General features: G+C 44.7%; 1 protein-coding gene across 3 annotated transcripts in view; it reads right to left on the reverse strand.

Moving 5' to 3' along the window:
- The window catches only part of LOC126272437 (tensin), a 2,382,193-nt gene that overhangs the window by 110,693 nt on the left and 2,255,507 nt on the right, over positions 1-15,993 (reverse strand). For all 3 annotated transcript variants that reach the window (XM_049975310.1, XM_049975309.1, XM_049975311.1), the window contains one exon: positions 15,343-15,816. In XM_049975310.1, coding sequence (XP_049831267.1) covers positions 15,343-15,816 — 474 coding nt within the window. The remainder of the gene's footprint in view (positions 1-15,342; positions 15,817-15,993) is intronic.

The following is a 15,993-nucleotide window of genomic DNA, read 5'->3' on the forward strand; positions in this document are numbered from 1 at the left end:
AATGGAATGTTGTCTACTCCGGGAGCCTTGTTTCGACTCAGGTCTTTCAGTGCTCTGTCAAACTCTTCACGCAGTATCGTATCTCCGATTTCGTCTTCATCTACATCCTCTTCCATTTCCATAATATTGTCCTCAAGTACATCGCCCTTGTATAAACCTTCTTTATACTCCTTCCACCTTTCTGCCTTCCCTTCTTTGCTTAGAACTGGGCTGCCATCTGAGCTCTTGATATTCATACACGTGGTTCTCTTCTCTCCAAAGGTCTCTTTAATTTTCCTGTAGGCAGTATCTATCTTACCCCTAGTGAGATAAGCTTCTACATCCTTACATTTGTCCTCTAGCCATCCCTGTTTAGCCATTTTGCACTTCCTGTCGATCTCATTTTTGAGACGTTTGTATTCCTTTTTGCCTGCTTCATTTACTGCATTTTTATATTTTCTCCTTTCATCAATTAAATTCAATATTTCTTCTGTTACCCAAGGATTTCTAGCAGCCCTCGTCTTTGTACCTACTTTATCCTCTGCTGCCTTCACTACTACATCCCTCAGAGCTACCCATTCTTCTTCTACTGTATTTCTTTCCCCTATTCCTGTCAATTGTTCCCTTATGCTCTCTCTGAAACTCTGTACAACCTCTGGTTCTTTCAGTTTATCCAGGTCCCATCTCCTTAATTTCCCACATTTTTGCAGTTTCTTCAGTTTTAATCTACAGGTCATAACCAATAGATTGTGGTCAGAGTCCACATCTGCCCCTGGAAATGTCTTACAACTTAAAACCTGGTTCCTAAATCTCTGTCTTACCATTATATAATCTATCTGATACCTTTTAGTATCTCCAGGGTTCTTCCACGTATACAACCTTGTTTCATGATTCTTAAACCAAGTGTTAGCTATGATTAAGTTGTGCTCTGTGCAAAATTCTACTAGGCGGCTTCCTCTTTCATTTCTTAGCCCCAATCCATATTCACCTACTATGTTTCCTTCTCTCCCTTTTCCTACACTCGAATTCCAGTCACCCATTACTATTAAATTTTCGTCTCCCTTCACTATCTGAATAATTTCTTTTATTTCATCGTACATTTCTTCAATTTCTTCATCATCTGCAGAGCTAGTTGGCATATAAACTTGTACTACTGTAGTAGGTGTGGGCTTCGTATCTATCTTGGCCACAATAATGCGTTCACTATGCTGTTTGTAGTAGCATACCCGCATTCCTATTTTCGTATTCATTATTAAACCTACTCCTGCATTACCCCTATTTGATTTTGTGTTTATAACCCTGTAGTCACCTGACCAAAAGTCTTGTTCCTCCTGCCACCGAACTTCACTAATTGCCACTATATCTAACTTTAACCTATCCATTTCCCTTTTTTAATTTTCTAACCTACCTGCCCAATTAAGGGATCTGACATTCCACGCTCCGATCCGTATTTCTTTCGGACATGTCCGAAAGAAGAAATACCATCGGCGACCATGCAGCTCGTTAGAATGAAATTACAATTAAATGAATACTCTTAGCTGCATACAGGCGTTGATATATGCCAAAGGAGACAGTTGAAAATGTGTGCCCCGACCGGTAGTCGAAACCGGGATCTCCTGCTTACATGGCAGACGCTCTATCCATCTTTTTTTCTTTTTTTCCATTTTGTTCGATATAGTTCCTTGTGTTTGGTCTGGGCGGACGTCACAAGACATCCGTTCAATTTGATAGTTGATTCATTGAATCATTTTTTTTATTACTGAGAGCACGCAGCCTGTTCTGCCCGAACACGCTGAGCTACCGTGCCGGCATCCATCTGAGCCCCCGAGGACAGCGTACCTTTGGCACGCCTCCCACAATCGCAACTTATTGTCCCGCACAGTGGCCCTGCCCATCATACTCAGTAATCGCGGCTTTACTGCCGATTCCCGTAAGAGTTCGGGCACTGTTTGTGCATCTGCACAAAAGAAAATGATCAAATGGCCGGTGAGCCTTAACTACACTCCTGGAAATTGAAATAAGAACACCGTGAATTCATTGTCCCAGGAAGGGGAAATTTTATTGACACATTCCTGGGGTCAGATACATCACATGATCACACTGACAGAACCACAGGCACATAGACACAGGCAACAGAGCATGCACAATGTCGGCACTAGTACAGTGTATATCCACCTTTCGCAGCAATGCAGGCTGCTATTCTCCCATGCAGACGATCGTAGAGATGCTGGATGTAGTCCTGTGGAACGGCTTGCCATGCCATTTCCACCTGGCGCCTCAGTTGGACCAGCGTTCGTGCTGGACGTGCAGACCGCGTGAGACGACGCTTCATCCAGTCCCAAACATGCTCAATGGGGGACAGATCCGGAGATCTTGCTGGCCAGGGTAGTTGACTTACACCTTCCAGAGCACGTTGGGTGGCACGGGATACATGCGGACGTGCATTGTCCTGTTGCAACAGCAAGTTCCCTTGCCGGTCTAGGAATGGTAGAACGATGGGTTCGATGACGGTTTGGATGTACCGTGCACTACTCAGTGTCCCCTCGACGATCACCAGAGGTGTACGGCCAGTGTAGGAGATCGCTCCCCACACCATGATGCCGGGTGTTGGCCCTGTGTGCCACGGTCGTATGCAGTCCTGATTGTGGCGCTCACCTGCACGGCGCCAAACACGCATACGACCATCATTGGCACCAAGGCAGAAGCGACTATCATCGCTGAAGACGACACGTCTCCATTCGTCCCTCCATTCACGCCTGTCGCGACACCACTGAAGGCGGGCTGCACGATGTTGAGGCGTGAGCGGAAGACGGCCTGACGGTGTGCGGGACCGTAGCCCAGCTTCATGGAGACGGTTGCGAATGGTCCTCGCCGATACCCCAGGAGCAACAGTGTCCCTAATTTGCTGGGAAGTGGCGGTGCGGTCCCCTACGGGACTGCGTAGGATCCTACGGTCTTGGCGTGCATCCGTGCGTCGCTGCGGTCCGGTCCCAGGTCGACGGGCACGTGCACCTTCCGCCGACCACTGGCGACAACATCGATGTACTGTGGAGACCTCACGCCCCACGTGTTGAGCAATTCGGCGGTACGTCCACCCGGCCTCCCGCATGCCCACTATACGCCCTCGCTCAAAGTCCGTCAACTGCACATACGGTTCACGTCCACGCTGTCGCGGCATGCTACCAGTGTTAAAGACTGCGATGGAGCTCCGTATGCCACGGCAAACTGGTTGACACTGACGGCGGCGGTGCACAGATGCTGCGCAGCTAGCGCCATTCGACGGCCAACACCGCGGTTCCTGGTGTGTCCGCTGTGCCGTGCGTGTGATCATTGCTTGTACAGCCCTCTCGCAGTGTCCGGAGCAAGTATGGTGGGTGTGACACACCGGTGTCAATGTGTTCTTTTTTCCATTTCCAGGAGTGTATTTTCAACTGTCCCCGTTGACTTATATCAACGCCTGTATGCAGCTAAGGGTATTCATTTCATTAGAAGTAAAAATGTTCAAATGTCTGTGAATTCCTAAGGGATCAAACTGCTGAGGTCATCGGTCCCTAGGCTTAGACACTACTTAAACTGACTTATGCTAACAACAACAACAACACACACATGCCCGAGGGAGGGCTCTACCCTCCGGCGGGAGGGGCCGCGCAATCCGTGACATGACGCCTCAAACCGAGTGGTGACTCCGTCCGGCGACAGAAGTCAAACTAGAATAATGTCAACAGCAGGTTGGGGAATATCCGAAAATGAATCACGGTCGGAGTACAGTGCAAGCGACTCTCTCTCTCTTCTCTCGAATTTCTTCCGCAGGCCGATTTGAAAGCAATCGCGGGCATGGCTGCCAGTTACCCAGCCGTGCACTAATCGCAGAGGCGTCCAGAGGCGTGACGTCGACAGCTGAGCTGCCGACGCGCCTGCGCACAAGCCTGTGCCTCCTCGTGACGTCACTGGGTGGAAGCCGCGTGCGGTTTTACGGCAGGGCTGGTTTTGTTCGTATGTATGAGACGAGGAGTGACGCGATCGCATCCTGCAGCTTCGCCGCACGTACGACGTAGCCAGCAGCGGAGACCTTTCGCGACCTTCGAGTTCCTCCTCATGCCACGCTCATCGCTTTCCTCGAAACATAACGCTGTTCGGCGAATGACAGATATTCGCGTTGCTGATGCGAGGCGGCTGTAGTTATGGACGCAGCCCCGTGGAATTCGTAAGCGTTGCAGGAAGACTGCTTCACGGGCACACCTAGCTATTTGAGATGAATTCTACGATGCAGTATAGCAGTTAAGAGCGGTTAGCGACAAACTCCACATTTCTACGTCAACACATGTGCTCTGCAAACCATTTTACATTGTATGACGAGAGAAATTTTGTACCAATAATAAAAACTAGCTCAGTAAGCCTTTTCAGTATCCTAATCTCTCTTATTCTCCAACGTTTAACCGGCAAGGGGACAAGAGGTAGTGGAGTAAAGTTCCTTGTGACCAGATTTAGCACTAACATCCTGGGCTACATTCCAAACCACTGCACAGTTCCCTATCGTGTGATGGCACTTTTCACTATTGTTGCTTTTGAGTCCTTCGTCGGATGGGACGTTAAACTTGGTGGCCATTCGTGCTTTTTGAGAAGAATAGGCTGTGTACTGTCCTTCCACTCATCATCATCAACAACAACAACAACAACAAAAATGGCTCTGAGCACTATGGGACTCAACATCTTAGGTCATAAGTCCCCTAGAACTTAGAACTACTTAAACCTAACTAACCTAAGGACATCACACACACCCATGCCCTAGGCAGGATTCGAACCTGCGACCGTAGCAGTCCCGCGGTTCCGGACTGCAGCGCCAGAACCGCCGGCCAGCGCGGCCGGCACAACAACACGACCTTACAGTGCACACGTACTTATCAGACTCAGCTACACGAAATAGTTACAGGTAAAAATTTCTGATTGGTGAACCGCGCAATCGGCTTTTGCTAAAATGTTGGAATACGGCGTAAAAATGTCTGAATATGGCGTAAGTTTCTCTGAACCATCAACTACGGCCCACATTTCGTGACAGATCGGCTCTCGGCAGCGTAGACAAGTTGCGTTTATTCACAAACCTATTTCATTTCTCTTTGTTTACAGCTTTGGAAAAATTTTTGAAAATGAAAAACTGACTTTTGTCCTCGAGAGCACGGCACGCGATACTTATGTCTGAATGTTCTCTGAGATATGTTGCTTAATTCATTTCGCCTTTTCTCCTTTCTATCTTTCTCTTTTTCTCTTTACTCCATTCCAAACTGCAAAAGTGCGAAAATGTGGTAAGATATTTAGGAACGCACAGAAACACTAAGTATTACATTTCTTTATGACTCATAAGTTCTTGCATCTGTTTTATAGTCTACAGAAAATGATTGAAAATTGAAAAGGTTATCACAATGCGTTTTTTTAAATCCCATTTTCTGCTTAAGAAGAAATGTCAGTACTGGATTGTTCCAGTTCATTGTCAATCATGAATTTACATTGTTGACTGGCCAAGAATTTTACTTGTCTACTTACAGTCGTTCATCAGACCTGTGCTGCGCTTCCCGCTTTAACGTATGCTAAATAATGAAATCTGCCGCTTTCAGTGACGACTAAAGATCGACAGTACTGTTTCGTGCAGCAGGTAACGACACAGACCGGTGCAATTAATCCACAGCTTGAGTTTTTGTAGAAGTAAAAACCATTACCGTTCCTACGCACAAAATGCCTAACTCGTGTATCATTTGTAGCTGCAAAAAGTAAATCTGCAGCTAACAATTAAACTATAAAGTATATATGCAGACTTGACATTTGTAACATGGACGGGAAACGAACCCGCGTCTGCAATCACTAGGCAGATGCGCTAATCGCTATCCTGGACTTGGACGGTGAAGTCACTGATGACAGTGCCACTAAAGCAGAGTTCTTAAACACGGTTTTCCGAAACTCCTTCACCAAAGAAGACGAAGTATATATTCCTGAATTGCAATCAAGAACAACTGCCAAGATGAGAAACATAGAAGTAGATATCGTCGGCGTAGCAAAGCAGCTTAAATCACTTAATGAAGCCAAGGCCTCCGGTCCAGACTGTATATCGGTCAGGTTCCTCTCAGAGTATGCTGGTACATAGCTCCATATTTAGCAATTATATACAACCGCTTGCTCACAGAAAGATCCGTACCTAAAGGCTGGAAAATTGCAATAGTCACACCAATACCCAAAAAGGGAAGTAGGGCTCATCCGCTGAATTACAGGCCCATATCACTAACGTCGATCTGCAGTAGGGTTTTGGAACACATACTGTATTCGAACATTGTGAAGTACCTCGGAGAAAACGATTTATTGACACGTAGCACGGATTCAGAAAATATCGTTCTTGCGAAACACAACTAGCTTTTTATACTCAATAAGTAATAAATGCATCTGCAAACAATCTAAGACGGGTACTCAGATTGTCTCCTCTACTGTTAATATAAATCAGGATAGAGGGCCTATAACACTTCTATGGTGAACGCTATGGTGAACGCCGGATATTACTTCTGTTTTACTCGATGACTTTCCGTCTGTTACTACGAACTGTGACCTTTCTCACAGGAAATCACGAATCCAGTCGTACAACTGAGGCATATTCCATAGGCACGCAGTTTGGTTAGAAGACACTTGTGAGGAACGATGTCGAAAGCCTTCTGGAAATCTAAAAATATAGAATCAATTTGACATCCCCTGTCGATGGCGCTGTCATCTACCGTCTTGTAAAGTCATCAGATGCCCTAAACGAATTGCAGAATGATTTAGATAAGATATCTGTACGGTGCGAAAAGTGGCAATTGACCCTGAATGAAGAAATGTGTGGAGTTATTCACATGAGTACTAAAATGAATCAGCTAAATTTCGATTACGCTTTAAGCCACACAAATCTGAAGGCTGTTAATTCAACTAAATACTTAGGGATTACAATTACAAATACCCTAAATTGGAATGATCACATAGATAATGTTGTGAGTAGAGCCAAACAAAGACTGCGATTCATTGGCAGAGCACTTAGAAGGTGCAACAGGTTTGCTAAAGAGATTGCTTACACCACGTTTGTGCGCCCTATTCTGGAGTATTGTTGTGTGGTGTGGGATCTACATCAGGTGGAACTGACAGACGGCATCGAAAAAGTACAAAGAAGGGCACTTCGTTTTGTATTATCGCGAAATAGGGGAGATAGTGCCTTAGACATGATACGTGAGTTGGAGTGGCAATCATTAAAACAAAGGCGTTTTTCGTTGCGGCGGGATCTTCTCATGGAATTTCAATCACCAGTTTTCTCCTCCGATTACGAAACCCGCCTACATAGGGATAAATGATCATCACGATAAAATATGAGAAATAAGGGGCGGACAGAAAAAATTACGTGCTTGTTTTTCACGCGTGCCGTTCGAGAGTGGAACGGTAGAGAGACAGCTTGAAGGTGGTTCATTGAACCCTCTGCCAGGCACATTACCGTGAATTACCGACTAATGACGTAGATGTAGATGTGCAAATTTTCATTCGTCGCATCAGTCTGCTTATACATAACATAGATATCTGAGACTTGACAAGGTCTTTGGAAACATGGTTTCATTTAATTAAGCTATAAAATGGCGATGTATTCAAAATTTTAGCAATGGCCATAAACGTTGATGTTTAGCTTAACAGTCTGAATATGCTCTTCAATCATCATTACACAAAATGAAGTGTCAAATGCAAACATTCAAAGGCTTCGATTCAAATGAGGAGTAATCGAATGAATAAGGGTTTCACGTGATTAAAGTTGAAATGGCTTCAGAAGTTGACAGGTGGGCATTAGTATGAACAACAGTATTGACAAAAATATAAAATTTAAAAAAGTAGAGGGTTTTCAGAACGAAACTGTCTGCTATTCCTCGAAGACATTTTTTGCCTTTTTTTCCAAAAACTTTTCTTAGCGGCTTATATACGGCATATATGGTATTTCGACGTAGTCTGGCAATAGAGTACGAGTGAGCTCAGATGTAAAGAAAAAGTACGCTGTTCGTACAGTCATTAGAAACTTTTGTGGTCTGATTTAGCACAATAATAACGTCTTTCGCCGAAATAATCGTGGCCGTCTTTCGAAACAACTTTTGCTTTTCACGTTCACCTAGCCCGAGGATCGGTTCCCACGCTCCAGCGTTCGTAACTACACGTTACACCTGAACGACTGTAGACAGGCGAAAGCTCGTAACTGGATCTATAAACGAGAGAGAAGCAATGTGCACCACCTGTTCCCTCTAGAACGGCCCGAAACACGCACAACTTGTCCGGTGAACAGACAGTACCCCTTGGAGCAGCCATATGTAGGCGGCTGTCAGTGTGGGATTACACGGTGGGTGCAGGTCGGTCGAATATCTGACATCTGCTGTCAACGGCGCCGTACTGGTTCCCGGGCCGAAGAACACATGGGACTCGTCTGGTTCTCGTACACGCGTCCTCCTTTCGCCACCGGCGCCACTTCCGTGTCCGAACGATTTCTCGCAGCAGAGAACTCGTGCGGTACGTCTCCGAGAGATCGGTGACGGATGAGGGGTGAAAAAGTAGGCGGGTTTGGCAGGTGGCAGAGGAACGTGTCGCAGATGCCGCCCGCTGCCTCCACGCGCTGAACAAGGGTGTCAAGGTCGCATTTGGTCGCGGGCAGCACGCACGGACACTGGTCGCGGACCGGTCCAGCCCCACCCGACGCAGGAAACCGTGACAACCTGTGCTAACACCAGCTGTGCAACATGAGTTTCTTTTTTTGGGGGAGGGGGGGGGGGGGATGTTGACACATGTTTCCGATGCGTGATCACGCGCAAAGCGCTGTTTGGCCTCCGGCTGCAAGTGGCATCTTGAAAAACTGCCAGCTAGTTTGCGTCAGTGAGAAAGAGCATCTGTTTCGTGGAGGACCGTTTATTTACCGTGCGCGGTATTTAAAGGTACGCGCGATCCGACCTCAAATACACAAGCGTGAGTCTTTGGGGGTGACCGCGAAATGAGTGAAAAACACCTCCAGCGGAAAAGGGAGCGACCAGATCGAGTTACAACCGACAAGAACAACCGAATACGTCGATTACCTGGGTCCTACGGCGATGCGATAGTACTCTATTCGAAACCCACAGTGCGCTTATATAGCTAGCAGGTCCACCTCTGTAGTGATTCCGAGAGGTTTTCCACTGATTAATAGGTGAGTGCTGGTCTGATTGTTTATTTCTGCCTCAAGCAGAACGACTAACGAAGTTAGAGAAATATTTCAGTTTATATTACATTATTTAGAGCCACTTAATACACCCGCCGGCCGCTGTGGAAGAGCGGTTCTAGGCGCTACAGTTCGGAACCGCGCTACTGCTACGGTCGCAGGTTCAATCCTGCCTCGGGCATGGATGTGTGTGATGTCCTTAGGTTAGTTTGGTTTAAGTAGTTCTAAGTCTAGGGGACTGATGACCTCATATGTTAAGTCCCATAGTGCTTGGAGCCATTTGAGTCAATACACCCATCATATCAGTCGTAGATTTGCAAAAGCCTGAAGATCAAACAGTGGTGCATGTAGAAAATGACTTATTTGTTATGGGGGGTGAACAGGAAGAGGAAGAGCAAACTGGAACCTACAAGAAGAAGAAAAACAAGGAGTAACGGTAAGAATAGTAGTAGTCTTGGTAATTGTAGTAGTGATAGAAGTAGTATTACTGGAGAAGAAGAAGAAGAAGAAGAAGAAGAGCAGAAGCCGGAGGAGGAGGAAGATGGGGAAGCGACAGTTCAGGTGATATGTTCTAAATCAAAGTGCTGTTGTATATTTTTCACGAAGTTACAAAAATTTCACAATATTTATAAATTCCGCGATAACTAATTTAGACAGGTAAGATTTTTACGGGTTAGAAGCAGAGCGTTTCTCATTGAATAGCAAAGGCGAAGTCAGTTTATAATCTGTGGCTGTACTTAGATCTTATTTTGTGACGGTGATAGGCTGATACTCGATTCTGGTGGGATGCAACTGCATATCCTCCTTACAGCGAGATCAAGGATGAAAACATTCGCTGTTCCCTGCTGGGTTTTGCGCTTATTACGTTTTTCCTTCTATTTAAGCGAAACTACAGAAATTCCTCGTAATCGTAGCATATCTAAACACCCTTACCAGAGTCTGTTATGAAACTTTGATTTTTCATTCTACTATATCCACAAATTTTTGAAGGTCTTTTGTTGAACTTTTAAGTACTAATAGACGCCAATGTAATATTATCATCCAACAGATAACACAATTCTCGTTTTTTCATGATTTATCTAAGCTACATACCTTATAGTTTCGATGCAATAGTGACTTTTCTCTGAATTAAGCAAAAAAATTTATTTTTCTAACTAAGGCTAGGGAAAAACAAAAGTCTGTTAATGTAAAGCGTAATGTGCAATACTATTCCTAGCTGCTACTTTAGCAGTGGTATTTACGCTGCCGGGTAGCAGTGGAAAACAAGGGTAATATTTCCGTCTGTCTCTTGGGTGCAGTACTATGTTTCACTTAGGTGCAGTGCTTGTTTCGGAAAAAAAAAAAAAAAAAAAAGAGGGGGAAGGGAGTTTGGGAAACCCATTAACCCAAACCGATTGTCTGTGAGTATAGATAAAAATAAGTAAGTGGCTAAGTGACAATATTTGGCTTAGTAATAGATTAATAATGTTACTAGTAATGCAGTCATTTCAGCAATTGTTAATTTTTGCCTTAATAATAATAATACCTCAGTTGCACTTACAACCTATTAATTTAAATTTAGATGGGTAGAGCTATATTTTTTTGTGAAGAGAAGATGCTGTAAGAAAACAGATTAGTTGTAAGTTCTGTAATACTGTCGTGTAAAATATATATACATAAAGAAACGAAGTAATTCCTGTAGAATAATCCGTAGTTTGCTAATTTGTAGGGTGAACTAAATCCAGATCATACCAAAGTAGCGGGTTCACGATGGTTGATCTGGTACTTCGCTCAACTGCAGTTTCCTACACATGTTTAGGGTAATACAGTGCTGGCAGATATGAAAGAAAACGCAGATCAGCGTGTCATCGATTCGCAACTACAGGTGAGCACGATAAATAAGTCGTAGATTAAAGAGACGGTCGACACCAGCCAATAGAAACGACTGTCAGATCGACGAGAAATAGGAACTCTTACAGTGTACTCCCGGAAAATTGCAATACAGGAAAAAAAATCAGAATATGCTAATTTTAATACACACGCTGTACATCGATATGCAATCGGACCACTTGGTTTTCTGAGAAGCGTCTGAGCACTGTAGGTACCCACTGTGATGAGACTGCTCTCAAGAGGAGAAAGAATTCTGTGCTGTCACAAGGTTTCACTAGTTCTGTGGTAAATGTTCGACGTAGCTGCTTTGACAGAATTGCGACGCATAGCACCAAAATACTGTTGAGACGTATTTTCTTAGAATCAGCTACTCCGTCACCTCTCTCTTGCGTCGGATGTCGTGGTAGTGTTCGCAACTTGGGTGCCGGTGGGAAGCAAGAATGCGGCAACCGTCCTTGGACTAAAAACCCTGCCTACGTACATAATGACAAAATGACGCGCTCAAGCACACTGAATAAGTGGGGTTAATGAGCAGTTGAGAGACTCAACACAACTTGCCACACAGATTCTGGGTACCGACGTATGTTTTCTGTACTGTCAGATACTAGGCTCGTATTAAGTCCATTCAGAATTAGGTTTCCCGTGTTTTCTCCTAAAGTATTGCGCGTGAATGCTGGAAGGGTGCTTGAATACAGCCACGGCTTACGCCTTCTCTCGGTATCACTAGTGCTACTCCCACAGAAATCTATATTTCCGTGAGACTTTTAACTTTCTTGTTCTAACTTGGTCAGTGACATGAACTTTCCTCGTAATCACTAAGCTGTTTCTTCTAATTTCGCAGGAGCTGCAAAATACACAGCTGAAACTGGAAGTTTAGGGTGTGGGAATAAGAAAAGAAGTTGAAGGCTAATACACCTCAGCTCTTACAATATTAAAAGTTCGATTTAAATGTTGTGGTGGGAGAGAATACCACTATCAAATTACATGAAACTAGAATAAATTAAAAAGAATAAATAAACGAAACCAGTTGTTATCGCACTGTGCACTTGCGCTGTACCAAGCATAAACTACTATAGTTTAAGTGCTTGCTGGTTGACTCCTGCTTCACAATGTGTATTTACATGTTTACTGTGTGTTTAGCGAAAGTTTCAGTGACGGTATGATATGATGTGAAGCGTCGCGAGACGTTTGTGTGTGTGTGTGTGTGTGTGTGTGTGTGTGTGTGTGAATCGTGTTAATGCTGTTTTATATGTTGTGCTTATTAGGCTGAGATGGTGGCCAGCTCGAAATTCGCCTAAAAATCACATTCATTATACTCAGTACCCTAGATTGACGGCCATTAGCTCAGCACCAGACAGTAAATAGAGAACTATTTTAGAAAAAAATGACGGCAACAGTTAATATTGTGGAACTGTCCTCTCAGAAGATATGATCTTTGATCAACAAAGTGGGATACAGGTAGGAAAGCAAGGTGTTCCTGCACTTCGAAACCAAAATGGTTAAAGGTGTCAACTGTGTCAAGGGAAGAGTGTGGGAGTGCGATATCGTGCAATAGAGTACTTTCAGCGACGACAGACCTCGACATTTGGCGCATCGAACCGGTTTGTATTGAGATAGATGTATAAAATGTCTAACGAAATAGTGGGATGTGTGGAATATGAATACTGGCTTTCTCGTGTAACAATAAGAAAGTGAATACATCTGACATTGTCAAATATATTTAGTTATGATACATCTAATTGTTGCTCTGTGCGATCTGAGTGTGTGTTTCGATTGTTCATGAAAGATATACGAACATTTTTACTGACCGATTTCTTGGATGGCTACGCTAATGGGCTGAAATAAGTTACTTACACGTGACTGTGCACTCCACATTTCAGCTAGTGTACTCTAATGCACTTTAACGCTCCTTTACTTGGTCAGCAGATAGGCATAGGTTGGCCAGCTCCTTGGCATCCATGCTCGCCTAGGATTACATCCATTTTTTTAAAAAAAAGAGATCGTTACTAATGTTCACACGTGCTTAAAAATGAAGCACTGCGGGAACGCTGCATCGAGAGAAACACAGATTACTGCTTTCCACATTCGCCTACAAACGTTTCAGCGCTTTTGCAACATCACTAGTTGATTTAGTTTATTTCCCTTTTCGCCGTTTGTATAGCTGTTTAACTTCGGCGGAACCGGGGATTTTGTTCACGGTGTGTCATCTGCAATTTTTTTCCCGTACTGATATTAACATGTTTCTTATTTGTATTCTGACTGACACTTAAGCCGTAGTTTCTTCATTATGGGATGTACGTACATATGATGTCACAGAAGGACATTATGCAGAGTATTGTAAACAGTATGCTGCTTGATAATTTGTTTTGGCATATAAGCTTTTTTCGACTTTATTTCCTTCATCAGCACATTTGAAAACAATCGGATTTATTTATATTTTACACAATATATATATAATTTATAAAGGTTTTTACATGGGATGTTATACTCTGACACTGTCGTAGTAAACAGACCTATGTCAAACTATTGCTGGTTTCTGTAGATGTTAGATGTAATTTTTTTTTTCGGTAACGTTCTAAAGTTCTTCGATGCTTTTATGTTGTACGTATGTTATAAAATGTTTTTTAATTATTTTTACAGTCGTAGAAATTCAGTTTTGACAGGTAGCTGCTTACTCAATACATGTTCAACATCAAATCGTAGAACGACTTTTAAACGTTACTGAAAAAATATTTTATCCAAAAACTATAGACAGCAGCAACCGTTTACTCAAAGTAGCCATGTGTTTGTTTACATCGTTAGGACGTGACTACAAAACCCAATGTAAAAAAAGCGTTATAAATTATATGTTATGTAAAATATAAATCAATGCGGTTGTTTGCAGACGTATTGATGAAGGTAATAAAATGGAAGCAACCTTATATACAAAAAATAAAATATCAAGCAGTAAATTGTCTACTAATTTTCTGCAAATTAAGTCTTAGTCTTCCCAAGTATTCATTTACAGCCGTCTCTCGGGTTTCTTTGGTGACGACAAACGTCCACGATGAATCCGATCGACTGAACAGACTAACGTTTTCGGAAAAAAATGTGACCTTTCAGGTTTTCCGGCGTGATATCATTTCAAGTATTCTGACGAGTTGTTGACTCTGTTTTTCTGTACGATATTTGCACGATCTACAGAATATCCTTGTTCGCTTGATGCGAGCTTTGTTACTATGCGTACTCGCTGCGTGGACTGCAAGCAGACTCTGATAATCCATTAGGGTAGTGGGGAAGCAGCAGCAGGACATTAAGTACTTGAATAATGAAAATTGAAAGCAAGAGCTGTATTGTAATACAGACGTCGTTTATTCAAAACATGCTACCAGTTACGACACGAAAAAGCTTCATCTTCAGGCTCCTGTAAGCGGAAATATAAGCAGCATGACAGTAAATACTTGTTTTGCAAATCAAACTGCCTTTTCCTGCTGCTAGGTACTTTATTTATCCCATACGCGTTTCGACTGCTCATGTTGTAAGGCATCATCAGTGAGATATACAACGATACAGTTTTGTTAGTTATAGATTATCAAACAGTTAACTTCGCTATTTTTTGTAAAAACAAAATTGTATCGTTGTATATCCCACTGATGATGCCTTAGAACAGGAGGAGGCGAAACGCGTATGGGATAAATAAAGTACCTAGCAGCAGGAAAAGGCAGTTTGAGTTGCAAACCAAGTATTTACCTGTATATGCTTGCTGCAGAGGATGGCCACACAAACTAACTTGTAGCACGACAGTAAATTATAAGGGAAGTACTGACAACAAAAGTTGCAATGTGTGACTAAATGGGTGACAAATCCCAGTTTCAGTCAAAAAACTGTGATTTTTGTTGTCAGTACTCTCATTATACTTTACTGTCATCCTACGTCTGTTTCCGTATACAGGAGCCTGAAGATGAAGTTTTTTCGTGTCGAAACTGGTAGCATGTTTTGAGTTACTATACAGCTGCTGGTTTCAATTTACATTATTCAAGCACTGTCTGGTCGGAGTCCGGGCAGCAAGTGACCATAGTAACACAGCTGGAAGCACCTGACGAAGACAACTGGGTCCGTCGTCGAAATTTTGTGCACAAAAATGGAATTAGCAAGGCGGTTGACCACCCGAAAGCACATTTAAATGTCGATAGACCTTAGTTCGTGGAGATGAAGAGCAGGCTGCAGCTACTGTCAGGACTAATGAAAGAGAATGAAATAAACAAGAGAGGGCGAAAGAAAGTTTTCCAACTCACCCGTCGTGGAACTCTGGCGAGCGCGGAGACGTGGTGCTACTGCTGCTGCCGCCATTGCTGTAGCGGTAGTCCCACGCCGCCGACGTGGACAGGCTGTCCGGGGGCGAGACGGGCGCCGGCGACGACGCCACCAACCCCGGGGGCGCGGCGGCGGTCGGCGTCGTGGAGGCGGTGCCGGGGGCCGAGAGGGAACCGCCGCCGCCCTTGAAGCTGGCCTTGCGCACGAGGCTGGGGGAGGCCAGCATGCCGGCTGCGCTGCCGCCGCCGCCGCCGCCGCCGCCGGGGATGGCTCCGTAGGTGAAGGGCCGCGAGTCGTGGCGTGCGTGGTAAGGGATGCTGTCGCCCTCGCCGAAGCCGTCGTCACACTGGCCGGCCGCCGGCAGCAGCGGGGACGCCGGGCCGCCGCTGCCGCCCGCGCGCGTGGGCGACGCCGCCGCCGAGGGAGGGGGGCTGATGACGTCACCCGCGAACGGCCTGCAACGCGCGGGCATACCGTTGTTGCCGATTCACCAGCTGCTGCTGCCGCCGCTGCAGCCGCGGCGAGCGCCAATTTTGGGAAGACGGCACCGGCCGCACCGGAGACTCGCCGAACTGGAGTGCACGAGCCGCGAGCCTGCGCTGGACTGCGGCTGCCCCTGCTCGGCTGGCAAC

Source organism: Schistocerca gregaria, chromosome 5 (genome assembly GCF_023897955.1).
Source record: "Schistocerca gregaria isolate iqSchGreg1 chromosome 5, iqSchGreg1.2, whole genome shotgun sequence".
Classification (NCBI taxonomy): Eukaryota; Metazoa; Arthropoda; class Insecta; order Orthoptera; family Acrididae; genus Schistocerca; species Schistocerca gregaria.